Below are 27054 nucleotides of genomic sequence, written 5' to 3' on the forward strand. Positions count from 1 at the left end.
AAAATTATTAAAGAATGATTTTAGCCTCAAAAGTTATTGTGTCTTACGTTTATGATTTATCACAAAAAAATGTTAAGGAGGTTATTCTAAAGTGAATTTTTTATGAATTTTTCATCATCTCATAGTTTAATGTTAATATGCATGCTACATAAAATTATACTAAAAATATAAGATGGCAAAATTTTTATAAAAAGCTTCATTTTAAAAAAGTCTACTTAACATTTTTTTTGTGATAAATCGTAATTTTAAGTTTGATTCTTCTGACCCATCATTTACGATTTGTTGACTTAGCCGCTAATTTCCAAAACTCATCCCCAAAAGACCAAACTCCAAAATCCCAAACGCATCTTTCCTTGTTTGTCCCTTCTTCTTCCCATCCTTTCTCCCTCTCTCTCTATCCCCACCAAATCCCCTTGTAATTACCAAAATAATACAATTCTTTAAAAAAAAAAAAAGTACAAATACAAATAAAACCGTGTGAAAAGTAACACCGTTTCCGTTGTCACTTGTCATCGAGCTAGATACACACGTCATTATACAGGAATATAATTTTTTTCTTCTTTTTTTCTTTTTATTTCTAATTCTTCTATTCGAACAGTCACGGTTAAACGACGTTAACATCTTTTATTAATTTTATATAAAAAAGAAAGATAAAATAGAAAATATGAAAAGAAAGAAAAGAAGGGGATGAAAAACGAAAAAGAGAGAATCCTGGTTTCATTGTACAGGTGGAAATAAAAATAAATTTCATGTATTTATATAATTAACATATATCATGCAGTAGTTGCTAGAACATTAAAAAATCTGACGTTGTCGTAAGAGCCGAATCCTGCAGCCGTGAAGTGTGGCGTTTTGCCCCTTTCTTTTCCTCACGGAAGTAGACGCTGACTCAAAAGTAACACCTCCAACCTCCTTCAACTCTCTCTCTCTCTCTCTCTCTCTCTCTCTCTCTAAACTCCCAATCAGCATCTTCTTCGATCTTCCTTGCCCGTTTCCCGAATCTCAGCTGAATAGCCAGACATGGGCTGCACCCAGTCCAAGATCGAGAACGAAGAAGCGGTCTCCCGCTGCAAAGATCGCAAGCTCTTCATGAAACAAGCCGTCTCCTTTCGTAACGCCTTCGCCGCCGCCCACTCCTCCTACGCCATCTACTTGAAGAACACCGGCGCCGCCTTAAGCGACTACGCCCAGGGCGAGGTGCTCGGTCCATACCCCCAGCCCAATTTGCCCTCCTCCGCCACCCTCGGCCCCCCCGCCCCGCCTCCTTTTGTCGATAATCTTCCTCCACCTCCGCCGCTTCCTAGCTTCTCCGGCTCCCCTCTACAGCGCGCCGCCAGCATGCCCGAGATCAAACCCGAACCGAAGCCCCTGCCCAAGTCCAAGACCAAGCCCAAGCCCATCATCGAGGAGGACGAGGACGATGAGGTGATTGAGAGCGAGAGCTTGAGGCGGAGGAGCAGGAGCAGCCGGGGTAAAAGAGGGGTTGTGGAGAAAGATCACAATTCGGATGGTCCACCGCCAGTTTCATCTCCGGCGCCGCCGGTTTCGGTGGAGAGCCGGATGGTGCCGCCGTTGCCACAGCATCAGGACAGCCCTTTTGACTACTTTTTCTCAGTGGATAATATGCCGGCGTCGACGTTGGCAGACGCCGAAGAGATTGAGCGAAAGGTGTACGACGAAAGGCCGCCAACGAGAGTAGAGAGTATTGAAGAAGAGGAGGAGTTGGACGAAAGTCCGAAGAGAGTGGAAAAGGATGAAGAGGAAGAGGTGGAGAGGAGTTCGAAAGTCGAGGAGGTGGTAATGGAGCCGCCGCCTGCGGTGGCGGAGGTGGTGCCCGGGGGGTCCACTGGAAATAGCCCGAAGAAGCCGAAGGCGGCGGGATCAAAGGGGACTGTGAATTTGGTGCAGATATTTGGGGAGCTTGATGACCATTTTCTCAAGGCTTCGGAGAGTGCCCATGATGTTTCCAAGATGTTGGAGGCCACGCGGCTCCACTATCACTCCAATTTTGCTGATAATCGAGGTAATCTTATGATTCTGTTGTCGGGTATTGTTATGTTCGTTGGAGTAATCTTATGATGTTTTCAGACCGAAAAAGAGTAATTCTGATGTTTGCTGGCAATTACTGTGATTACAATTGCAGGGCATATTGATCACTCTGCTAGACTGATGCGTGTTATTACATGGAATCGGTCTTTTCGAGGATTGACGAATGTGGATGAGGGCAAGGATGACTTCGACTTGGAAGAGCACGAAACTCACGCTACCATCTTGGATAAATTGTTGGCGTGGGAGAAAAAGCTATACGATGAAGTCAAGGTACTAAAAAACTCCCATCATTTTCCTTTTTGTTTCTTTCACTCATATCAGTATACTGGTTTACATGCTACCTTGTTCCACACAACTTTGTGAATCTGTCCCTGTTGTCGTTTGCTTCGGTTGTGTTGTGGTCCCTTAAACTTTAGTAATGCTCTTCACTGATGTCAATCATTGATTACATGTGTGCTGAAATCGTTTGTGGGATTGGTTGGTGGATAGGCAGGTGAGCTTATGAAATTTGAGTACCAAAAGAAGGTTGCCTCGCTGAACAGGGTGAAGAAACGGGGTACTAACTCCGAAGCATTGGAGAAGGCAAAAGCAGCTGTAAGTCATCTGCATACAAGATACATTGTCGACATGCAGTCCATGGATTCAACAGTAGCAGAGATAAACTCATTACGAGACGAACAGTTGTACCCAAAACTTGTTCAGCTTGTTGAGGGGTGAGTTTTTCTTGAAGACTCCATTTATTTATGAGCAGTTTCTTTGTTTCAGCTTTCTTACTTTTTGACGAGTTCCTGCTTTTCGACATCTTAATTTATTTATTGCATTTGATGATAGATTAGAGAACAATAGTCAACTTGTGCATATTTTTTGGGTTGATTAGGGATTTGATAAGTGGTTAATATGAGGAGAGGAGGAGGAGGAGAGGGGGTGGGGGGGGGGGGGGGGAGGAATAATGAGTTGTAGGTAGATGTTGCAAATAATGAATCATAGCTACATATATTCTCCCGAAAAAGTTCAGTAGTTACTGGATAAGTTTTTCAGAATATAGGGTGCTCAGAATTATCTTTTGAAAGAGCAATGAAGAAAAGAAAAGAACGTTAGAGTTTTGTATCCGCACTGGAATATTTGACTAGCTATGTGTGTTATGTAGAACTAGGGATCTGGACACTGATCAATTGGAATTGATTCATATTTTTTATGCTGGAAAGCATTCAACATAAGCTTTCCTTTCCTCACAACTTACGAGTGGATGGTGCTCCAAGAGATTCTTTTATTTTGTTTTGGTTAATTACCACCAAACTGACCTTATGGGAGTTTAGATCTTTAGTGCTTGAACAGTTATACTGCTTCATCTTCAAACATAAAATTTCAAACCACTAATAAATGACTCTTGGACTGCAGGATGGCAAGTATGTGGGAAACAATGCGAGCTCACCATAAGAGCCAATCGAATATTGCAACAGAACTCAGGTTGTTGGACCTCTCCCAATGTCCCAAGCACACAAGTGAGCATCACCATGAGCGCACGATACAGCTGTTTGGTGTTGTGCAAGTGTGGCACGCTGAGTTTGTGAAGCTTGTGAGTCAACAAAAGGAGTACATAAAGGCCCTCAACAGTTGGTTAAAACTTAATCTCATCCCCATTGAGAGCAGCTTGAAGGAGAAGGTTTCTTCCCCGCCAAGAATTCAACGGCCCCCTATTCAGGGACTCCTCCTTGCATGGCATGATAATCTTGAGAAACTTCCAGACGATGTTGCAAGAACTGCTATACACAACTTTGCTGCTGCAATCAATACTATTATGATTCACCAAGAGGAAGAAATTAAAATGAAGGAGAAGTGTGATGACACCCGGAAAGAACTTTCCCGCAAGATGAGACAGTTCCAAGAATGGTACGATAAAAATAAGCACAAGACCATTCCGGACGAAGGAGATACAGATAGGCCAGAAGGCCACACTCGAAGCGATGTGCTTGCAGAAAAGCAGTTTGCTGTGGAGATGGTGAAGAAGAGGTTAGAGGATGAGGAGGAAACATATGAACGGCTAGGCCTTCAGGTGAGAGAGAAGTCGGTAGTAAGTCTTAAAACTCGCTTGCCAGAACTCTTTAGGGCGTTGTCGGAGTTCGCCTATTCTTGTTCAGAAATGTACAGAGGCTTGAGGTCCTGATCATCCCATAATCCAAGTGAGAGCTCAGCAAGAGAATAGGTTTGTTTAAATGGATTTTTCCTGCTTTTAAGTATATTTGTATCTATTACCAACTTATAAGTTTGTGCAATTTTCTTATGGGACAAAGCCCTCAAAATCATATACATAAAGTTGTTTCAATACGTACTGAGAATTGTCTCTTGGTTTTGGCCATGGGGGGGATTATGTTTATATTTCTTGACTGGTATAGACTTTCTTTGGAATGCTGACGAAGCGTTTCGGACAATGATGTAATATTGAGTCTCAACTTGGTATCGTCGTTCTTTCACATGACATTGTATTATTGATTTGAGACGTCATAACGTTGAAGTTATTATTCATCTAAGTCATTGTCCAACTATAACCTTCCAAGTTGGTGTCAGGTAACCAGTTTTGCATTAAAGAAATTTATGAGACATGGACACTTCTAGGAAGAATGTGGTTGTGTTTCTATGATACCCTTAAACTTGGTACTTTTTCTTTAAAGAATGTGGTTCCTAATAAAGGTGACACAATCTTTTCCACCTAAATTCCTTTTCCTCATGATACAAGCAATTTAACTACTTTAATTTACACTATAGAAGAGGAGAATTTAAACTCGAGACGCAATGGGTTGAAGAAGGAGACTAACCACCAGAATAAATTACATCACGTGCACCCACACACCAATATTCCAAAAATACCCATAACTGTAATGTCATTAGGGGCTGTTCTTGTCTTATGTGGCAGATTGGTTTTTTGTTAATTTTGTTACGGAGGGTTGGAATTGTAAAGTTCTTTTACTAATATCACCAATGGTTTAGATTTGTAGCTTAGATTTAAACGAGTAACTTGCCATTTAGTACTACGGTCTAGCGGTATTCCTCTTTACTTATAAGTAAGAGGTCTTACGTTGATTCTCGTTAAAAGCAAATTTAAACCACATTATTGCTAGCTCATTGTAAGGCTAAAACCACCTCTTTCCCCTTAGTGTAGATAATATCGTTTATTCAAAAAAAAAAAAAAAAAAACGAGTCACTTGTAAAGATAGCATATATATTTCATTAGGGATTGTTATTAGCACTATAAAAATCTCATTTTACATCCCGAATAAATTCACTTGTGAGGAGTGTAGAATAAGATTTTGAAGTGCTAATAAGAGTTTGCTTTTATTAAAGGCAGTGTTTTAGAATTATGGAAGATGTACTCTTTATATATACCTTTCTTCCTTCCAAGGAAAGAATCCAGTGGTCTTAAACTGCAAAAGACAGCCAAACAGACCAGGTTGGCAAATACCTTTAGATTATCCTACTTAATAGCTTAGAACCTTTTAAAATAGTTAAGTGAGCTAGATAACCCCTTGTAGGAAAAAGATGTATAGATGGTTGGAAACCACACACAAGCTGATGAAAAAGAATGAGGACTGCCTTTACAGTTAGTCTACAGATGAGCTGATCCATCCAACCTAAGTTTTTTTTTTTGTAATGGCTACACTCTGCTTCATATGCTTTCGATGAACATCGGCGACATACGAATATGATTGTCAAGGCAACATTGATGTTCTGCAGAACGTATACGAATCTTATGTACAGATGTATCTTTCAATCAGTAACATGTTTGATTTCCTGGGGGCAATTTGTTAAGACTTCGACTTTGCACTTTGAAGAAAACGACGATCTTCGAGCCACAGGCAAAATGAGATTGCTCAAAAAATGTCGTCAAGTCATCCCAAGCAGCAAAATCCCATTCTTCTTCTGTCTCGTGTTTCGCTGTTTAGATTCGCTCTGGCAGGCTTTGCGGGAGCAGCTCTTGCTAGTCTCTTTGCTGCATAGGTGGAAAGGAAAAGAACTGTCTAAGCGTTGTCCGAATTTCAAAAACTAAGCTAGAATGCGAAACTGTAAATGAAATTTTCCGAATGTCAAAAAGCCGTGATCCTGAGTCATTTCGAGTAATACAACCCTACACGAACAAGCAGCTCACGTCTCATATGATATGAGCCTTGGGATCAACCTGCTATCCTAGTTCCTAGGCACTTGATATAACAGAAACATATCTTTCTTCCGGATAATAAACCTAAATTTTACCTATTTCATGGAAAAGCTCGTTAATGTTCTGCGCGGTTTTGGCTGATGTTTCCAAGAAAAACATCCCATTCTCTTGAGCAAATTGCTCCCCTTCCTGCAAAGAAAAATCAGACAGTGACCTGTGATCTGTTTACAACTTTTGATTGAACAAACAGCGAAACATTTAATGTGCATTCCTAAAACAGTCATGCAGAAGGAAAGCGAAAGAGAACGGGAAATTGTGGAGAAGCTGTTGGAAGTACCTCACTCTCGACCTCTCTTTTTGCCTCCAAATCGCACTTATTTGCAACCAATGCCATCACCAAGTTCAAATTCCCTAGAGAATGTGATAAATAATAGATCATCTTTCAAGAACAGCTCGAGATCATTCTAAAACAAGCACACAATACTGATAACGAATCATTTTCGAAGTGCAACCAAAAAAAAGGTCCCAAAACAGACTTACTACTTTAATATCTAACGTAGGATACACAGAGATGTACGCAATACAAGAGCTAAACCAGGTTGTTTCAGAATGTACTAGCTAGCCAGAGAAAAGCAATCAAAATTTTGACAGCAGAGGGCACGCGAAAGAGAGGTATCGAGGCCTGCCACAGATTTAATAATACAAGCAACACAGTTTTAGACCATGGAAGGTGACAAATAGCCCGAAAGATTCGGATGAGAATGGGAACTAAATAGGAGGTTCTGAAAAGCAAGGTTTGTTCCACCCTTTCTGCATAGGGCAACACATACGGAAACAGTATGCAACGGAACATTACTAGTCTAGTAAGTAATGTATATCACATATCTGATGAAATATTTGCAAAATATACAGAATTTTGGATTTAACTAAAGCATATTAGGAAGATTATATAATTATCATTATCTTAAGACAAGAGAAGAGGTAAATCATTCTTAATAATTCGACTATTCGGTTTTTACTTTTGGACACAGAGTATAGGACAGGAAAAACATGATACGAACACTGGTTTACCTTGCCTCTGCAATTCTTGAACCCATTTTTTGGCTCGAGTAAATGTCTCCTGGGGACAACGCAAAATACTAATCAGAGAACCATAGATATTCACAAGCTAATCACAGAGAGACGAGAGAGAGAGGAGAGAGAGAGAGACAGAGAGAGAGCTGCATGCATTCAGTCTTCTAAAATGTGCAACTTTTGGTATCTTGTAAGTGGAAATTAATTCCTAGCTAAGTACCGTGCTTGAGATGTCATACACGACTACAGCCGATGCTGCACCACGATAGTACATAGGAGCCAAGCTATGGTATCGTTCTTGTCCTGCGGTGTCCCATATATCAAACTTCACAGTGGCTTCACTTAAAGACAGTATTTGAGTGAAAAAAGCTGCTCCTATCGTTGGTTCCTGCATCACAGATAAGCACCAAGGTCCTCCCTGTGAAACACATAAATTGGGAGAAGGAAAGATTATGTCGAAAATACAAGAGGTCAACAAAAACCTGGTTATCGAAGAACTGGCCTTTGACAAATCTTAACACCAAGCTGGTTTTCCCAGTTCCCATGTCCCCTAGAAGCACCTGAAACAGAAACATTTAAGAAATTTAGAAATAAGCCGTGTCTTTGTGAGATGATTCCACTAATATTGTTTGCACTACATGTAAATACAACTACAAAGAATGAATTAACATTTTTCTACTTCGTTCGGTGCTAATAATGTGATTACAAATGCAGATAAAAAATCCGATCCTAAAACTAAAAGACGGTCTAGAGTAACAAAATGGCACACCTAGAAATGCTACTCTGCTGGAAATCCTGACAGAGCCAACATAGCTAAATGTTTAGCTAGTAAATGAACCACCGCAAGCGTTCGAACAAGGAAGCTTTATCATTTTTATGGCAGTCTCCATAGTTTTATTGTATCAACTAGGAAATCGAAGCCGTAGAATACAGAATACCTGATATCCCATTACATCAGACCTTACAATTTACATCAAACTTAGGTGGGCTTGAATCTTTCCAGTATGCAGTTGAAGAAAGTGTGTACACATATATATATATATATATATATATATAATTTTGTATTCTGGGTAATATATAAATATATATAATTTTGTATTCTGGGTAATATATAAATTTAGATTCTTGAGCTAAGCAATTGCAAATAGAACCCTTTCAGATTCTCATGAAAATCTCTGCACACATTAGTCTTTTGTAATGATAGATTGTAGCTGTAGGGAACAACAGATGCAAAAGAATATAGAAAAAAATACAGAAGTAAAAGAATTGGAAATAAAAGAGAGGGTAAGACATACCCACCAGTTTGGCTTGTATGATCTTGTTGCCAGGCCTCGCCATTGGAGCACTACCTTGATCAAAATTGTATCGGCCTTTGAGGGGGGGAGAGAGAGAGAAAAGCTGTTGCAATAAAAGTGACAAGAAATTTTGTGTGGATTTGCCAAGAAAATTAATAGATGAAGAAACTACAAAGTGGACAAAGAAGAGAGAGCACTCAGACAATCTCTACAAGTAGTAGACTGGTTGTTGTATTGAGTATTGACTGGTAGTTTTATTGCACCTTGCACTTCGCCAATCTCAAATCTCATTCAATGAGAAGCAGCATTCCTTCTAGTTGACCAAAAAAAAAAAAAAAAAAAAGGGTGGCGCCGGTTAGTTTATCCGAGTCCATCGAATTCAGAGAGTCTCCTTGTTGCCATAGCTGGTTTGATGATGTTATATGACTCAGTTTTATTGATCAAAACCCCAGACTCTGACACAACCACAACCTTCATTTTGCATATCTTCCAACATTTAATATTTGATAGTAATATACTAATCTAACGTTTTTTTCATTAGGTTGTTATTTTGGCATATGTAATATTTGAAAAACAAATATGTTTTTATGTTTTGACATCATATTTATGTGATAATGTGGTATGTAGATACTAATTTAGCATTATATTTTTAATTTGATTATTTATTGATTTAAAATATATTTTTTTAACGGATAACTGATCGGATTATATTACATGTTAATATTCACAAGTAAATTATGGGTTAAGCCATATTACTTGTTTATTTTAACGAGTGTTATAAGACACAACTTGTTAAGATATCGAATATGCCACAAAAATGACACGAACACAAAAAATACGACATGAATCCTTTATGTAAAGAGATCCCCATTTTTTTAGTTGTGGGATCGACTCCACATCGAACTTCAACTATTCGAATCATCTATTATATGTCACGATTAATAGATTATCATTGCAAAAATTCAATTCAATTTGAAACAATTTGTCTATTTAATTATCACGATGAAATTTTATTGTTTCTTATAAAACAAAACATTTCCTAATTTATTGGAACTCAATTAGATGTCTTAAATCATTCCAATTTGACTAATATCTTACAAGATGATTTATGAGATGCAATTTGAAAAAAAAATCGGTTTGAATCATTGAAGTTTGATTTGAAATGAGCCCCACAATTAATTCCCATTAAATAGAAGGTAAATTACATTTCACCCTCTTAAGTTTGCGTCCAATTACAACTTCATACATCTTTAAAATATTTCAATAATATATATTTATTATTATTTTATTTTAATATGAAAGAACCGTTAGTCAATTCGTTAACTTCACTGTTAATTAGTAACGCGGCAAATCTGAAACTTACTTTTTGCGCTGGCATGGAAGGCACATAAGCCAAAAAAACCAAAAACTTAAAACTCCAACAAAAAAAAATAAATCGTTTAAGAGAAAAGTAATTTAAACATTTTATTAAAAACTGTGGGCCCCACCCCTTACCAACTCCATCCCCATTCTTCTTCCCCACTCCATCCGTCTCCTCCCTCACCCATTTTCCTTCCCTCACCGCCAGAACCACAGCCATTCCCCCACCACCTTCTTCTCCGGCCGAATTCGGCAATCTTTGATTTTGATAAATGTAATTTATCCAAAAACATAGAAAGAGACATCTCCATCCAAGAAAATCAACAAGCAAACTAAAACCCCAAACATTAAAGGCAAACAAAAAACCCAGAGGCCCTCGTTCTCTCTAAAAGCCCCATTTTTTCTGCACATTTTTGGGTAAAAACTGTAAAACCAAACATGGAATGGACACAATAAGCAGCATTTCTTGAATTCCAATTCACAATTCAAATTTCTAGCCATATATTCAACGACCCCAAGTAGAGGGATTTTACCAGAGAAAGCAAGAACACTAAGATGGGTGAATCGGCCTGCCTGAAGAGATCGTTCTCCGACCCTTCGGAGTGTTCCACTGAAGTCAAAGAGGTCAGTCGTCCTTCTGCAAAATTTCCCATTTCTTTGACTCTTTAAGCTTTTCGATTCATGGGTTTTTCTTGTTTTCTCGAAATCTATAATGGGTTTTGATCCGCTTGATTTCTTTTCGTCGCACTGGGTTTTGGTCCCGTCTTCTCTCCTTTTCCCGCTGCACCTGCAGCCAAGACACATTACCGAGGAGACCAGATCTGAACCTTTGAATGGCTGATCAATCAATCCGGATTTGATGTAAATCGGGTAGCCCCACAGGACCCGTTTTGCTCGACGACTGATCCACCACATGCGCTGAGCTCGCCATAATCCTCGACCTCTATCTCTGTAATGAACGGTGTGGTGAGAGGCTCGTGGAGGTCGATGTGGGTGTCTTCCGCCAGTGCTCGCGGCCATGGGAGTGGCGGATTAAGGGGCTGGAGAATCTGGGTTGGAGAGAAGGATCTAAGTTTTAAAATAAAATTATTTTTAACGTTAGTTTTTAATTGAGATTTTTTATAATTTCTTTTAATTTAATTCACGTGGCACATATGCGTGGAATCTGCGATGTTCACGTAGGCAGTTAACGAAGACGTTAACAGTTTTTTTAACGGATGTATAAATTAAAATAAATAACAACTAAATGATATGATTGTAATATTTTAAAAATATTATATAAAATTATAATTATATTTAAACTTAAGAAGGTAAAATATAATTTAATCCAAAAACAAATTGAAGATATCTTCTTTTAAGGCCTCCGGACACGACTGCCAAGTTCATCTCACCTAACGGATTGTGGAGCTTAAGTCGTAAGGATCCGAGTTTGTGTCCGTGGGTGGGCTTTTGGGGAAAGCTTGCAACAAGGCCCTGGCCATTGTGTTGGTGGGAAAGGGATCTTTTACAAGTAAGAGGTATTATTTTTAATTTTCATTAAAGATAAATTTAAATTATATTATTACTATTTTATTGTGAATTTAGCCACTTTTTCACTATTTTAATAAAGATAACACGTTTGCTCAAAAAAAAAAAAAAATTCCAATCTTCAGAGATGCTCTAACAAACATAAAATGAAAGGGACGGTTGAGAAATAACTAGGAAGCACCAACTCTACCCCACCTGAGTTTCCCAAACATTCAAACGAAAAGCCTCAAAAGAGCAACCAAACAAACAAACGGTACAAACCCCACAACTCATCTTCCACTTCACGCTCCCCACCACCACCCCCATGCCCATGGCCACCCCCCGCTCAGAACCACCACCACCACCCCAACCATGCACCCCATTACTCGCGGACCAAAACTACGTCGTTCTATCACCACCATCTTGTTCTCACTCCCAACGACGGCGCACAACTATCCTAGCCACTACTCTCATACTTACACTCCTAGCCGCCACCTTCTCCGCCTTCGTTCTCTGGCCGTCCGACCCCTCCCTGAAGATCGTACGGCTTCGGCTTAACAAGGTTCAAGTCCACACGCGGCCACGAGTGACCATCGACGTGTCCATGTCGGTGACGATTAAGGTCCAGAACGTTGACGTTTACGCGATGGACTACGAGGCGCTGGAGGTGGCGGTTGGGTACAGAGGGAGGAGGCTGGGGCAAGCGACGTTCCAGCAGGGTTACGTGCGGGCGCTTGGCTCGTCGTACTTGGACGCGGAGGTGGAGTTTAATGAGGTCGGGGTGTTTTCCGACGTGGTGCTTCTGCTTGAGGACTTGGCTAAGGGAACGGTGCCGTTTGACACCGTCACGGAGGTCCAAGGGCGGCTCGGCTTCTTGTTTTTTCAGTTCCCCTTGCAGGTACGTATGTTAGGTAACGTTAATTAATTAATTTGTGGATTAAGATTTAATCAATTCATGGTTAAGGAAAGAGAGAAGGGCTTGAAGTGATGTTTTGGTTTGCCACAATTGACAGGCAAGAGTTTCGTGTGAAGTTATGGTGAATACAGTAAATCAGACAATTTTTCGTCATAATTGCTATGAGGTGAGCATGCAAATTGATTAATCTTATATAGAGGAGAAATATTTGTGTGTTAATACTTTTGAAGCTGCGCGAAACCGTTACAAGGGTTTATGTACAAAGGACAGGCAAACCCTTATGGGTTGTATCCGAATATATGGAAAGAGATGTTTTTGTGTCAGCAACAGAAGCCCAAGCTCACAGAATTGTTGATCTTGTAGCGACTGGATAAAAAAGAAAAAATAACAAAAATTTCAGACGAATTGGTGATTTGAGATTTTATCTTCTTACCGGATTTAATATTCTATTCATTAATCTGATTTAAGATTCTATTCATTAATCTATTAATATAGAAATAAAATAATTCATAATCATACGGTTAATTTGAACATTTTTTTTAGGCGAAGTTCTTTTGTTACTAATTTACGCTAATTTTATCACATCAATCAATAAATATACACCTGTTATAAAATGAATGAATTGATAAATCAAGTATAGGTAATATTATAATCAGAAGGAAAAAGTTCTCGATAGTTTGCTCAGGTTTGCAACAATTTGGATTAGTGTTAAATCATAAAATGTGTGTTTTTGTGTGTGTGTACATCTTCTAATCTTCAATATTTATTTATTCCCGCAGTGATGAATCGCAAATATGCATTTGCAATCAATGGGTCAGTGTATATATGTTGAATGTACATATGTATAGCTTTAGCTAGAGTTATAATTTTGTGTGTAAAATAAATCTCTATTGCAATTCAAAAGTATAAACCCTTTTTGTTTGCTTCGATTCGTTGGCTACGGACTAACTTGGATTGGTTGACAAATTTTCTGTCTGAAATTCCACTCCAACCACTTAGGAAGAAGAAGATTTCTCCATTTTTACGTCATGCATAATTCTATGAAAATTTGTGGTTGAATTCTTTTGATAAGCAAAGGTAGAGATACCCTAGGTTAAATTGAATTGCATTTCAAAACCTAACTTAAACTCGACACCTTCTCTTTGAGATATGAACTCTCTTACCATTAAAAACATGGTTAGTGATCTTTTTAGCACACACGATTTATTTTTTTTTAAGAAATGATATTATCTACAAAGGCGGAGGGAGAGCTTAGCTTCACAATGGGCTAGCAATAATATAGTTCAAATTCACCTTTAATGAGAATCAAACTTAAAAACTCTCACTTATAAGTGAAGATGAATATCACTACTTTTTTTAGCCTTCTACGCTTTGGAGTGAAAAGAAATCTATCTAACAACCTTCGACAAGATTTCGTAACGGTTATTGGGCGAAGCAACCTACACTGGTGCACAACAAACATGAAAGTCCCAATAGAAGTGCAACTCGTGCCAATTTGGCAAATTTGAAGGTCAACTCAACTCTAACTCATCCTTTGTTTTTTATTTATTTATTTATTTGTTTTTAAGAACTCAAACTCATCCTGTACAATTTCTGTTTGGATTTCATCGACTTGTAAAAAATGTGAATCCAACCCAACCAAAGGCGAGCTGGGGTTAATTATCTGGGTCGTAAAGTACGCATGATCTACTCTATTAGAATAACAAGTAAATTATACTATCAAACTACAAACTTAATGTTGTTATTCAAAAACATTACAGACGTGTGTGTGTGTGTGTGTGTGTGTGTGTGTGTGTGTGTGTGTGTGTATGAACAACCACTTAATACAAATAATGTTACTTCTAGAGTCTAAAGCATCTATAAGCATAATAAAGGCCAAAATTTTACAAATACAATATATATCAGAATTCAAATTACAAATCAGGATGGGTTTAGGTGCCCAAGACCTCAACCTAATTCAACTTAAAAATGATGTAGTTGAGGTCGAGTTAACTAAGATAATGTTTTATCTAATTTCAAGTTTGAACTCGCTTGATCAGTTTAAAAGTAGAATTAAGTTTGGACATGTATCGATTGATCCATCCTATTGCACTTCTATCTCAATATACAAAAGAAGTTGGGTGTCGATTGGGCTGGACCTTCTATTTACCCTTGGTTCTTGGCCAGTGGCTAATCTATTATTCCACTTCAGTACAAAAGGAGCAAATGCAAATGCATGTTTCAATACTCTGAGCAAAGAGGTGCCCTTTTATGTGCCAACACAATAAATACTCGTTCACTACTTCTACTTCTACTTCTACTAATTAATTTTCAGTCCAACCATTTCCAACCGAAATGATTAAATATGGTCATGTCCAGAATTATAACTGTGTAAAATATTATTTTTAAATGAACTGTGTTAAGCACTACTCAGATACCATCTCTAATAGAATAAGCTAAATACCCTCAATAATTTATTAGTTTTAAGTTTATATTTTAAATTTATTAGTTAATTTGATTAAACTATATTTGGATGTTTTCAAATCTAGCCGTTCAATTTGAATTAATTATTGCAACTTAAGAGTTGGGCTCGAAAAAAGGGGCTAAGATGGGAGCTATATTTGGCCAGCCTAATATCCCTGTGGCCAAATAATGGTCTGATGAACTGAACTATAGCCCAACATTCAGTAATGAGTTTTTAAACAAATCAGACCATATTTTGGCTTTTGAACCTTTGGCCGGACACGGCCGCCTAATGGATGCAGGCAAAAAAAACATGATAAATACAAAGCCTCAGACTCAGGGTGTGTTCCCCCTCCACCATAAATAGCACCAGATATCATCATGCGCTTAAACCCTTCTATAAAAAGACCAAGACACCACCAGCTTTAGTTTCAGTTCTTTCTCTCTCTCTCTCTCTCTCTCTCTCTCTCTCTCTCTCTCTCGATGGACCTTCACATTTGGTGCAACTAAGTGATTTCAAACATCCAAACCGTTGCCAAAATTGGGTCTGGGAGCATGGTGTCCCTTAACGAGCTGTCACTTAGTGCAGATCAAACCAAGATTAACATGCCAATTAATATTAGGTGGAGAGTTTTGTGGAAAAGAATAAAGAAGGAGAAGAAAAGGACGTTGCAGCTGTTTGATTGCTCGACTAGCACTCAGGTCGTGCATGTTCCTTACGATCCTTATACGTATTCCAAGAATTTCGATCAGGGTTCGGCGGCTTGGGCAGATCCAGACGTTCTTTCGAGGTCTTTTTCTGCTAGGTTTGCTGTTCCTTGTCAAGTTTTCCATCAGCCTGCTCAGAGCGTTGGCTGATGGAAAATTACAAATTGTGGTTTGGTGTTTGATTTCTTCTAGTTCGGTTCAGCTGGCCTTGCTTCTCTCTCTCTCTCTCTCTCTCAAGTTTTTCCTTCTAATTACTGTATTAGCTTTGGAGTTAAGAAATATATGAAATATGTAGTTATTTTGTTGTTACATCTTACTAAGATTTTCTAGTTTCGTGGTGTCACACACTAGTGCAACAAATCTTCGCGTAAATTTACTCGTCAATGTCGAGCATATCCGAGCTTGATAATTTTTAGCACACATTTAGGCATGATGTTATGATATTTTACTGGGATTGCTTAATCTCGAGAATGTAGTACATTTTCTCTTCACGGTTTATTTATTATTAAGTGAGACTTCATTAAAAGAGGAACACGAGAAGTTGAAGCAATCCATTAAATCAAACTTATTTAAGTTCTTCTTCGCATCGTATAATTCATCAAATCAAACTTGCTAAACTTTAGTTACCCCTTAAAAAGCATGATATACATGCTGTTAATTAATTGGGAATAATATATTTAATCTTCCAGTTTGAATTATTGATGCTCTTGCTTCTAGTACTTTCTTTGTGTTTTTTATTCACGCACCAGTTCCACTTTTCATACCTCTCTAATTAATTTATGCTTTTTAGTTTTTTTTCAATTTATTTAATCCAACAATCGAAATTAAAATAATATGTAAAAAAATAAAAAATAAAAAATAAAAAATGAATATCACGCCCCTCTCATTTCATGAATACTCTGGTTAATTAACCGTCAGGTTTTCAATTAAAAATATAAAAATAAAAATTTAACTGTTAAAAAATCCGGAACACCCCGAGTACGCGAGCACCAAGAATTTTGCGATTGCAAACCTGCTGCTGCTTTTTTGGACTGCTGAGTGCTGACAGAAATACTTTTCACTAGGGAACCAACAAAAGTATTAAATGCCTTCTTACTTTGTGCGGCACCCACCAACATCTGATACATGTAGTTCAAAAAGTAGATAGATATACATATAATATAAACATGCATGTATTTGTTAGAATGATTTATATACAAGGGTTTTATTTTTACTTGATGTTCCGATTAAATAATACATTGTAAAAATTTATTTACATATTAATATATTATTGAACTGAAATGTTAATGTGCGAGTAAATTAATTTCATGTAAGTTTCTCTTTACAGCTGAATTTGACAATGTGGTCACTGTTGAATTGAAAAAAAATGAGTTTCTTCTCTCAAAATTGTTCAAACCAAAAGTACAAGTAGGGAATCCAAGGCATTGATTGCCACAACCACATCTATGCAATTTGGCACATCTGTCATTCTAAAGATTTCGGAATAGTTTCAATTTTACGTATCATTAGATTTAATTATCATAATTGTTAAATCTTTTATTTTTAATTTTATCACTTTTACGTACAATTTAAAAAAAATGGAATTATTGATAAAAACAAAATTAAGGCTTCAAACGGTTAGGCTTGAATAGACAACATAATTTAGAGAAGTTAGCTAGGATGTTCTGCATTAATTGGAAATCATGGTTTCTGAAGTAGCATAGACCAAAACGCTGCCGCCATCACATCCTCAAAACAAGCTAAACTACGAACTGAAAAAGTAGACACCAGATTCAAGTCTCTTTCACGAACCCCTGTAAATATATACAAAGTACCTCATGGATAGAGAGTGAGGTTAAGGGATATGTAAAATACTCTTACTGTAGCGAATGCCGCATAACACTTGGCCTCGATGGGAATCCAACATGCCGGTTGGGGGAGGGGACGTAAGGGAGGGAAGTTGATCTAATATCCAATTTCTGGTCAGAGCCTGCAGATCCGAGCACATGATGGGGAGGAGGGAGGAAAGAAAAGTAAAAGGCAGAAAGCAATAAAAATAGGAGAAAACTTCGAATAAGGGGCATGAAGCCAAATATAAGACAAGCTCAGGGATAGGTGATTTCAACAGTTAAACTACATAGTGGGATAGCCCTAAGACCAATGATTACAATTTATTTTTACAAGAAGAACATCCTTATTGTGGAAAAGCTTAAATTACTAAGAAATGAATTAATAATGTGAATCAAGTTAACACTTTCTTTCACTTACAATTCGATCCTACGAGTGGAGAGACATATTAAATGTCCAATTCGATCCTACGAGTGGAGAGACATATTAAATGTCAAAACTGGTGCAGCATCATCTTGCTAGAAGTAATAAAACCATGTAACGTAGATGTTTTGAATCCAAAACTTGAGTTCGACTTTCATGCTTGGTATCATCAAATGATACAACTTTTAATTTCGATAGGTTAAAATCCTCTAATCAGGTATTACAATGTAGACCATCGACTACCTATATTATTTAATGAAACAGAGTATAAGAAGGAAAAATCCCAAACAATTAAAGCATTAGACAATTTGGCCGGCAGTGTACATAAAAGAAAAACCTCATAATGTCAAACCTCTTTTGATCTCTTCTGTTTTCACTTTCTTGCAACTTTTTTCGGTTGTATGGTTGCCAGTGAGTAGCTGAAAGAGTACGTGTAGATGAACAAGGGAATACAATGCACTCACTCGTATCATTTACAACATCCGTGCTTTATTGGGAATAGTGCACGGCGTAGACTAGACATGAATGGTCCAAAAAGTTTGTTGAGGAGTTGATGCATTGGTCCCCAACAGTCAACACATTTAATGTTTTATCTATAAAACACTACAAGGAAAATTCTATTATGTTCTCAAGTCTTCTATATTTTGGAATTTTTGGCCGAAAAATATTGGTCATTGTATTTGTAAATTTTTAGTTAAAATGATTATTGAGATTTGTATAACTTATTATTTTAATTCTTAGGATTTGAAATTAATAGAAGTGGTCTCTTAATTTGTCGATCATCAATCATTTTAATCATTTAATAAAAAATTATATTAAATAATGAACAAAATAACAAAAAGACCCTTAATTTAATAAACAATTGACCAAATGATTTGACAAAAATTGAGGGTGTTTTTTTGTCATTTTAACCTTATTTAATGATTTTTTATGGAATGACCAAAATGATTGATGGTAGGCAAACTCATAGACTACTTCTATTGAATTCAGATTTCAAGAACCAAAGTGGAGGTGAGGAGTTATGCAAATTTTCGGGATCATTTTGACTAAAAAAACCTATCTATAACCAAGAACTTAACAGCTAAAGATTTTGAAGTATAAAATACCTCGGATGCATACTAAAAAAAATCTCACAAAGGGAAAAAAGACACATTCAAGGTTTTGGAAACTAGGCACCATGAACCAAAATGATTCTCATCTGAAAGGCGTGAAGAAGGGAGTAGGATTCTCTTTCCTCTTTTTTTCTCTCCCCTTTTCTCTCCTATTTGAACTGCCACGTCAACATTTTATATTACTTTTTTATAGAAGGAGAAAGATAAAATAAAGGGGCTTTTCGATCTAGGTCCAAAAACAAAGGTAGTTTTTTAACTAAGTCCAGTTATTCAATTACATATTTTTATACCAATTGTGCCCTTTTAGGTAAAAATAGTTAAATTCTTTAATTTTTGTATCATTTATTCAGTTTTTAATTTTGAATATTTAAATACTAACTAAAATATTATCTAGTAACCACCTAATGTTGTTTACCTACAAAACCGATATAATTTAGTAACTACCTATTGTATAGGAAGAAAAATGCTTTATACCTACAAAATAGATATAATCTACCAACAAAATAAAAATAAACTACCTATTGTATAGGAAGAAAAATGCTGAACCTCCATGGCAGAACATTAGAATAGAAATATGATATAATATACCTCTATTAAAGGAACAAATACTAAACAAAAAAAAAAGGAACAAATACTAAGTTTCAGTTTACCATTATGATACGCAAAAAATATAATAGAGCAAATATAAATGCATGATACTGTATTATTGCTTGCAATGATACTATATTGCCGAACGAATATGTAAAAAAATTGTTAAAGCTATGTAAAAACTGAAATTGTCATGAAAGAATTTGGAGGGAGGAACACAAAATATCACCCATGAAATATGATAGAAGAAAGAGGATGATTGATTCCAAGATCTAACAAAGGAAATTGTTTAGAAGAAGGAAAAAAAAGGAGGGATGAAACGGACTGGGGGTTGAGATTTTATTGCTATATATCCTACAATTAAGGGATTAGTTAAATCACAAATAATCATATAATTAAGAAATTTTGAATATTTACTACAATTTATAAGTCTAAGGGATAAATATGGTACAAATTATAAATAAGCTTTCGTGGAATATCAATTATTGGACCTATTTCAATGCAATGGACTAATTATAGTAATGACTCGCAAAATTGGATATATATCAAATTATCCCTAAAATAAAGTATGTGAGAGGAGGGGAATGAATGAGATGGAAAGAAGAGGAGAGAGAATTTTAGTTTGCGAAGAAGAAGAAGACGGTAAAATACCAGGAGGATCTTGAGGATCCTAGGGATCCTCAAATTGTGTCCATTCATCGTATATCGTGTGGTCAGTTTTTGTCAGGTACTATTTATATTTAATTTAAAATAAAAATATTTAAAATAATTTTTAATCACACAATGAACGAACACGATTTAAAGATCTTAAAATCCTCATTCGGTAAAATAAATGCTGGAAAGCATATATATATTGATACAGTTCCAACCAATTTACCAGACGACGTATCAATTATTCACCAAATCCGACCAACTGTATTAAATTCATCTTCACATGGATGTCGACTCTTCTTTCTGTTCTCAACGGTTTGCCGTGACTGACTTGACAATATGTGCAGCGTAATGCCATAAATAGTGGGTATGAAGGGTATGAAGTTAGGAACTGACAGACAATGTTTTGAAAAGGTTAAAAAATTGTTAAGATGTAAACCAATAATATATTTTTATGTTCCAACACTTCGCTCTCATTGAATCAATAGGCTGATATATGTCAAATTTTGAATGCTAACAACTTCTTGGAATCTATAGTTGTAACTGTAGGGAACTAATGTTGTAACCATCGTGAAAGGAATGCAATTATTGACAAATTAACTAATTTAAGGTTTCTCTCATCTTCTTTTATTTGGCATACAAATTCTCTTCTTCAGGTTTTTTTTTTTTTTTTTTTCGCAATTAGATTTCTTAGACATGCAGGTTTATTTCTCCTTCTTGATGTGCTATTTTCTTTTTTACCTAATCTTTTTGGATATTCCTTTTTGTTTTGCTGCTTTTCTTGCAGGTCTGACCTTTTAGGTTCTATTTTACTGGAGTTTGGTCCTATGCCCCCCTTCCCCTCCCCCTCCTGTATTTTCATTTTCGAGAAGGATAAGGTTTATGTTCCTCTCTTTTTCTTATGTTATCTTTTTAGAGAAGGATAAGGTTAATGTCCCTCTCCCCACCCCCCCCCTTCTCTCTCTCTCTCCAAACCGCAAAACTCCTTTTTTTCTTGTTTTTAATTTTCTTATTTTATGAAGATAAGATTTATGTCCTTCCTGTTTTTAATTTTCTTATTTTATGAAGGTAAGATTTATGTCCTTCCTGATTAGGTGGAACTTTTTATTTTTATTTTTTATATATCAATAAAATTTTCTTGTGCCACTGAGATTCTTCAAAAAAAAAACAAAAAAAAAAAAAGTCAAAAACCGGAGAAAATAGAATCAAATTTAATCAATTGTTTAAGAAAATAAAGTGATAAAAATTTGGGACGCAAGCCACAATTTTGATAATTGTGATAGAAAGACACGAAATCTGAGTTTTGTAACACTTTGCCCTTTAATTATCGTAGTGCCGATCTAAAAGTTGCCATATTTTCTAAAAGCATTTCTTCAGGCTTGTTTGTGACATCCCACATCGCTCAGGGAAGTGAGCCTTAAATGTATATTTCCATCTCTACCTAGCACGAGACCTTTTGGGAGCTCACTGGCTTCGGGTTCCGTAGGAACTCCGAAGTTAAGCGAGAAGGGGGCTAGAGCAATCCCATGATGGGTGACCCACTGGGAAGTTGCTCGTGAGTTCCCAAAAACAAAACCGTGAAGGAATGGTAAGCCCAAAGCGAACAATATCGTGCTACGGTGGTGCCCCAGGGCTGAGAAGTGATCCGCCCCGAGACGGGATGTAACATTGTTACCGACGCTCATATTCTGTGTAGTGCGTCTTTATTTTGTGGTGTGACAATATGCCACATGGCTTACAAATCACATTTCACATGTTTAGGAAGAAGCTCTTTCCATATAACACTAAGTGAATGGATGCTAATGTTTTGTATGAATTGTGAGAAAACAGCATGTTACAACTTACAAGGCCATCTCAATTCCAGCATGGATTTTATTTTATTATTTTATTTTATTTTATTTTATTTTTTATGGTTCTGTAGGGATAGTAATGAAGGTACACAAATATGACGCCAACAATTTGCAAATGACACTTGAGTTAGAACCGGAAACAAAATTGTTTCTTGCAATCCAAGGCTAAACCAAAGAGAGGCCACAAATTACAACCACTGCATAAACACTAAAATCTATGAATATACCACGAATGGCTTGGTAAACCACCAAACCCCTCTCCAAAAGCTTAACTGCTTCTACCCAATTGTGTCCATCCTGAGGCCCTGCCGCTCTTTCTTCCTCTACCTCCTCTCGTTTCACAAGCCACAACCGCGCAAAAACAATTGTTACGTCAGTCAGCAGTATAATGTACAGAGGCCTCGAGGCCACAACGCTCTCCGAATTAACCAAGTTCATCCCAAACAATGCGTAATCAGCAAAAGACAACACTACCAAGAATGCTATTATGAGAGAACAGACAACTCGTGTGCTCTCGGATTCTACTATGCAGGAGTTTAATCTTTTCGAAGAGAAAAACCTTGCCCTCGTATGCCGCCTGCTTGCAGGTTCTGTATCGGTTGATGCCTTTTGAACTACTGATGTGCCTAATTGTGTTTGAATTTTGGCGGTGGTGCCACCAGCACCTTGCGGTTCCATAGTGCTTGTAGTTGTTGTGTCACATTTGAAGGATGAAGGTCCATCTAATTGGCTTCCAGTTTCAACATTGTTTTTCCTTGAAACGTCTTCATTACTAGCTTCATGTGCTTTTTGCAATGGGGAACCCGCACGATTGTCAACCTTACCCTCAGTACCAGCTGCAAAACCAGGGAAATTGATAAGAATACATACCACCTAGCTAGTAATAACATTTTTGTTCAGCACTAATCCCACGTCGGTTGGGATAATGTGCATTAGACAGTGTGTCAGCAAGGTGTTTAGTTTTCTGTGTCGTTTGAGCGATCTATCTAACCCAAAATCAGACATCTAAAACACACAAACTTTTATCGGAACCAAGAGAGGGACAATGTGCCACCAATTGTAAAAATGTAAACTTTTGGGTTTGAATTGGCACTTCCTTGATTGTGATATGATACAGTGAAAACGCAATTAGCTTATGTATTTTCTACCCCTAATGTGCTTTAAAAAAAAATTGCTTTTGCTGTGATGTAAGAATAAACTCATTTTTGTTACTTTACGTTTTCAGTTTTTTTTCATCCAAAACTATGAAAATAAACTGTTCTCAACTTTTTTTTATACTCACTTTTTATAAAAGCACCTTAGAACCAAACCAGTACCAAGTCCATGTAAATCAATATATGCTAGCACAAACTAAATAATAAATAAATAAAAGACTATTTGAATCATGCAAAAAATTCAATTAATTTTATACATTAACAAAAGCTGAAGAGATTTTTAGGTGCTAATCATTCTTATTATCTAATTAGTCATTAATCATGGTTTGAAAAAAAATTAGTCATTAATCATGTGATGTGATGAAAGAGATATACAATCGGTGATTAAATCTGTTGTCAAAAAATAACATGAACCCTACATATGATGATATCTATAATCAAATTAACAGAAATAATCAAACAACTAAAGTAGTGGTGTCATAAATTAAACATCTTTTTTAATCTTTTTGAGATGGAATTCATATACCGTTGTGACGGTGGGATTGTGGTGGTACTGAAGGTGACGGTGGTGGTGACGGAGGAGGAAGAGATTGAATCCGACCGGTGATCAGAGCCATACGATCCGACCCTCTCTCTACAATTCTTCTTCTTCTTTCTTCTCTGCTGGCGCTGTCCATTGTCTTCGCCTTTGATGATTGATTCTTTGCTTCTGAGTTTATAACTGTTTTGTGTCGGTCAGGGATTTCTGTTAGAGAGAGACCCCTATAATTACAGGGCAAACCTCTGCGATGTCGTTTAGTTGATCAACGGAAAAATAATGATAAACCATCAGCTTCGATCTGAAAGAACAAAATCATTAATTGTCTTTATTGGTCGACACGCCTATTTGGGCTGGGCTGGGGTAGAGTTGGGCTAATAAGAAATTTAAGAGCGATGTCCGAAGAAATAGAGACCAAGGTTGGACTTAAAACGTGTTTATTATTAGGGTTTAAGTATAGGACTCGTCATTTAGGGAAGTCAAATTTCTAACCTTTTGTATAAGTGGAGGATATCATTAGATGATAGTATTAAATGGCGACACAACCGTTAAACGTGAGTTGTTGGAAAATTAATTTATTATTATATTCGTTTTCTGTAGAAAGGATATGTATGATGGAGTAAGGACTGTTGTAAGAACTCATGGAGGACAAACCGAAAGCTTTCCCATAACTGTAGGGTTACATCAACACTCATCTTTAAGTCTTACCTTTTTACATTGGTAATGGATGAGTTAACGGACATATCCAAGATGATATTCCTTGGTGTATGCTTTTCGCAGGACAATATAGTGTTGATAGATGAAACTCAGGAGGAAGTAACTGAAAAACTTAACCCTTGGCATGAAATATTGGAATCTAAAAGACTTCGCCTAAGTAGTTCAAAGACAGAGTATATGGAGTGCAAGTTCAATGTGAACAGAGGTACAAATGAGTTAAGGGTGAGGATTGGAGATCAAGAAGTACCAAAGAGCAAACGTTTTCGCTACCTTAGATCTATCTTGCAAAACAACGGATAATTGGATGGAGACCTCAATCATAGAATACAAGTTGGGTGGATAAAGTGGAGGAGTGCATCGAGTGTGTTGTGCAATCTTTGTATGCCATTAAAGCTCAAGGGAAAATTTTACAAGACGACAATAAGGCCACCTATGCTTTATGGCACGAAATGTTGGGCGGGGAAGTATCAACACGCACAAAAAAAAAGTATAGCGAAGATGAGAATGCTTTGTTGGATGTGTGGGCACACAAGAAAGGACAAGATTAGGAATGAGGACATCCGAGGTAAATTGAAGTAGTCGAAATTGAAGATAAGATGAGAGAGAATCAGTTAAGCTGGTTTGGACATGTGAAACGAAGACCTACAGATGCTTCGGTTAGAAGATGTAATTACGAGACAGAGGCTTAAGGCCAAAGGGGTAGGGGAAGACCTAGGAAGACTTGGAAAGTGACTCTAAGAAAAGACTTGAACTACTTTGACATGCCGACCTCGATATCCTTCAAACACCAGGGTAGGCACGTGTTGGCCGACACCTGAAGGTGATGAGGCCATACTAACATGCATGAGAGCTATGAAGAAAGAACGAACATAAATAAAACTAGTAAATTTAACAATAATGAATATGCAATTGTGGAATGTGTTCAAAGCATACATCTAATCTAGAACATTGTAGAAGGAATAATAAAAAAATGTAAGAGCAGAGGGATGGGTCCTACACCGAGAGGACTCGAAGATACCGATGCGGGAGTACCTTAACGTTGGGATTGTACGCCTCAAATCTGTTATGAGGGGGGAGCAAAACAAAACATGAGTGGACCAAGTTTATAAATAAGTAATACTAAAACAGTTATTCTTTAACGTACTAACCCCCAGTTTAGAAAACTCATATAGCATAATAAGTAATAGGTTTTCCTAAAACCCTAGTATGCCATAAAACCTTTGTAAAACATATATCATATGTAGTGTGCTTAGTAGTAGTATCATTCATCCGAATGCCCTTCATCACCCGCTCAAAGATATATATAAATCTTCATTTGCCCGAAGGCCTTTCATCGCTCAACCGAAGCCATATATAAGTATCATTCACCCGTTGGCCCTTCATCACCTGACCAAGCCATATATAAGTATCATTCGCTTGTAGGCCCTTCATCACCCAGTTGAAGCCATATATAAGTATCATTCGCACATAGGCCCTTCATCACCTGACCGAAGCCATATACAAGTATCATTCGCCCGTAGGTCCTTCATCACCTGGCCGAAGCCATATATAAGTGTCATTCCATTAGGTAAGCACATAAAATCATAAACATAATCTTTCCAAAGTGTATCTCATGAGAGCTTAATAGCTCAAACATCATATCATAAATCATATTCATAAATATCTCAGTAACGTAGAACTTAATAAAGCATGATATTTCATAAAGCGCGTATATCCAATAACTCAATACACGTTTCATAAAACGTAGTCATAAAATCATGTTTTTCATGTATGCATTTCCAGTAATAAAATCATGCATTTTGGAAAGGGTCCACTCACAAATACTCCGCCGTCAAAGAGCCATGTAACTAGAGAAGGCAGATACGCCACAAACAAATGCACCTAAGCACATAAAGGGACCGCTTAATAAAACTATACTATAACGATTGAATTTGAGAAAACGAACATTGTAAACAGATACCCCTATGTGTCGCCACGTGCCACCGCACGCGTCGAATTGAGTCGCCTGAAAGTTGGTCGGAAAAGTTGCCGGCACCACCGTGGATAGCGGCGGAGCATAGTACCTTTGGCGGAGGTGCGTGTGCTCCATGCACTGGCTCATGGCAATGCCCACGCACCGACTCAAGCTATCATGCCTCGATCTCGACATACTTTTATGATCGACACGTGATGTCACCAATTACATGTATATCTAACATACCCCACCTTCGGGATATGTGCGAAGCATAACTCATGATCCAACTGCGTAGTAATTTTTCGTACACTTTATGGCTGCATCTAACCTCGTTGTTAGACTGCCTACATACCCTAAACAGGGATCAAGCCATTCGTAGTTCATTTTTCACTACACTCGAACATTCATCTCATATCTCACTACGTCTCATTATAATACCATAATTCAAGCATGTAGCACCTCAAGGAACATTCAACAAAGCATAATAATATTCTCTAGTCATCTTACCATTCACCCACACATATGCATTCCAACACCATCCAATAATCACACCAATCAATAACACATACAATACACCGTAATGCAGGGCTAGAGCGACACAGTTTGGACGAAGCCTACATCTCTGAAGCTAAAATCGAATCCAAGGAACCAACAAATCAAATGATGTGATTTTGGACCACTTAACAAAATCCATCAACATCGAGTTCCAGACCACTCAACGGAACCAAGATACCAAATGGG

General features: G+C 37.3%; 4 protein-coding genes across 6 annotated transcripts; 2 read left to right on the forward strand and 2 right to left on the reverse strand.

Annotated features, from left to right (window-relative positions):
- The first annotated feature begins 793 nt into the window (after positions 1-793).
- On the forward strand, positions 794-4374 carry LOC125477050 (protein ROLLING AND ERECT LEAF 2). Its single transcript, XM_048583812.1, has 4 exons — positions 794-2023; positions 2144-2319; positions 2539-2762; positions 3448-4374. Exons 1-4 carry the CDS (start codon positions 1021-1023, stop codon positions 4211-4213), a joined length of 2169 nt encoding a protein of 722 aa, XP_048439769.1. The 5' UTR covers positions 794-1020; the 3' UTR covers positions 4214-4374.
- A 1180-nt stretch (positions 4375-5554) lies between these two features.
- On the reverse strand, positions 5555-11146 carry LOC125477052 (ras-related protein Rab5-like). 2 transcript variants are annotated; one of them, XM_048583816.1, is made up of 8 exons: positions 10461-11146; positions 8569-8881; positions 7756-7833; positions 7494-7661; positions 7271-7319; positions 6537-6610; positions 6295-6388; positions 5555-6034 (listed from the first exon to the last, which is right to left on the reverse strand). In XM_048583816.1, the coding sequence occupies exons 3-8, from the start codon at positions 7816-7818 to the stop codon at positions 5934-5936; spliced, it is 549 nt and encodes a 182-aa protein (XP_048439773.1). In that variant the 5' UTR covers positions 7819-7833; positions 8569-8881; positions 10461-11146; the 3' UTR covers positions 5555-5933. The 2 variants fall into 2 exon arrangements, with proteins under 2 accessions (XP_048439773.1, XP_048439772.1); XM_048583815.1 differs by having other exon boundaries at positions 8573-8881; positions 10461-11145.
- A 331-nt stretch (positions 11147-11477) lies between these two features.
- Positions 11478-13276, forward strand: LOC125477051. 2 transcript variants are annotated; one of them, XM_048583814.1, is made up of 3 exons: positions 11478-12331; positions 12447-12515; positions 13129-13276. In XM_048583814.1, exons 1-3 carry the CDS (start codon positions 11759-11761, stop codon positions 13129-13131), a joined length of 645 nt encoding a protein of 214 aa, XP_048439771.1. In that variant the 5' UTR covers positions 11478-11758; the 3' UTR covers positions 13132-13276. The 2 variants fall into 2 exon arrangements, with proteins under 2 accessions (XP_048439771.1, XP_048439770.1); XM_048583813.1 differs by lacking the exon at positions 13129-13276 and having other exon boundaries at positions 11489-12331; positions 12447-12672.
- Positions 13277-22046: 8770 nt separating this feature from the next.
- Positions 22047-23918, reverse strand: LOC125477028. Its single transcript, XM_048583773.1, has 2 exons — positions 23631-23918; positions 22047-22786 (listed from the first exon to the last, which is right to left on the reverse strand). Exons 1-2 carry the CDS (start codon positions 23779-23781, stop codon positions 22116-22118), a joined length of 822 nt encoding a protein of 273 aa, XP_048439730.1. The 5' UTR covers positions 23782-23918; the 3' UTR covers positions 22047-22115.
- Between the last annotated feature and the right edge of the window lie 3136 nt (positions 23919-27054).

The sequence above is a fragment of a genome, unplaced genomic scaffold (genome assembly GCF_019419815.1).
Source record: "Pyrus x bretschneideri cultivar Hongxiangsu unplaced genomic scaffold, Pyrus_bretschneideri_v1 Contig20, whole genome shotgun sequence".
NCBI classification, from domain to species: Eukaryota; Viridiplantae; Streptophyta; class Magnoliopsida; order Rosales; family Rosaceae; genus Pyrus; species Pyrus x bretschneideri.

Bases quoted from the DNA above. Each gene is read 5' to 3' on its own strand.
- LOC125477052 (XM_048583815.1), bottom strand. From the start codon at position 8,611: ATGGCGAGGCCTGGCAACAAGATCATACAAGCCAAACTG. The intron at 7,834-8,572 runs GTGGGTATGTCT...TTTCTGTTTCAG, and splicing joins AGATCATACAAGCCAAACTG to GTGCTTCTAGGGGACATGGG. The intron at 6,389-6,536 runs GTACTTCCAACA...TTTTCTTTGCAG, and splicing joins AAAGAGAGGTCGAGAGTGAG to GAAGGGGAGCAATTTGCTCA.
- LOC125477028 (XM_048583773.1), bottom strand. From the start codon at position 23,781: ATGGACAGCGCCAGCAGAGAAGAAAGAAGAAGAAGAATTGTAGAGAGA. The intron at 22,787-23,630 runs GTATATGAATTC...CTGGTTTTGCAG, and splicing joins ACAATCCCACCGTCACAACG to CTGGTACTGAGGGTAAGGTT.
- LOC125477051 (XM_048583813.1), top strand. From the start codon at position 11,759: ATGCCCATGGCCACCCCCCGCTCAGAACCACCACCACCACCCCAACCA. The intron at 12,332-12,446 runs GTACGTATGTTA...CACAATTGACAG, and splicing joins TTTTTCAGTTCCCCTTGCAG to GCAAGAGTTTCGTGTGAAGT.
- LOC125477050 (XM_048583812.1), top strand. From the start codon at position 1,021: ATGGGCTGCACCCAGTCCAAGATCGAGAACGAAGAAGCGGTCTCCCGC. The intron at 2,320-2,538 runs GTACTAAAAAAC...GTTGGTGGATAG, and splicing joins AGCTATACGATGAAGTCAAG to GCAGGTGAGCTTATGAAATT. The intron at 2,763-3,447 runs GTGAGTTTTTCT...CTTGGACTGCAG, and splicing joins CTTGTTCAGCTTGTTGAGGG to GATGGCAAGTATGTGGGAAA.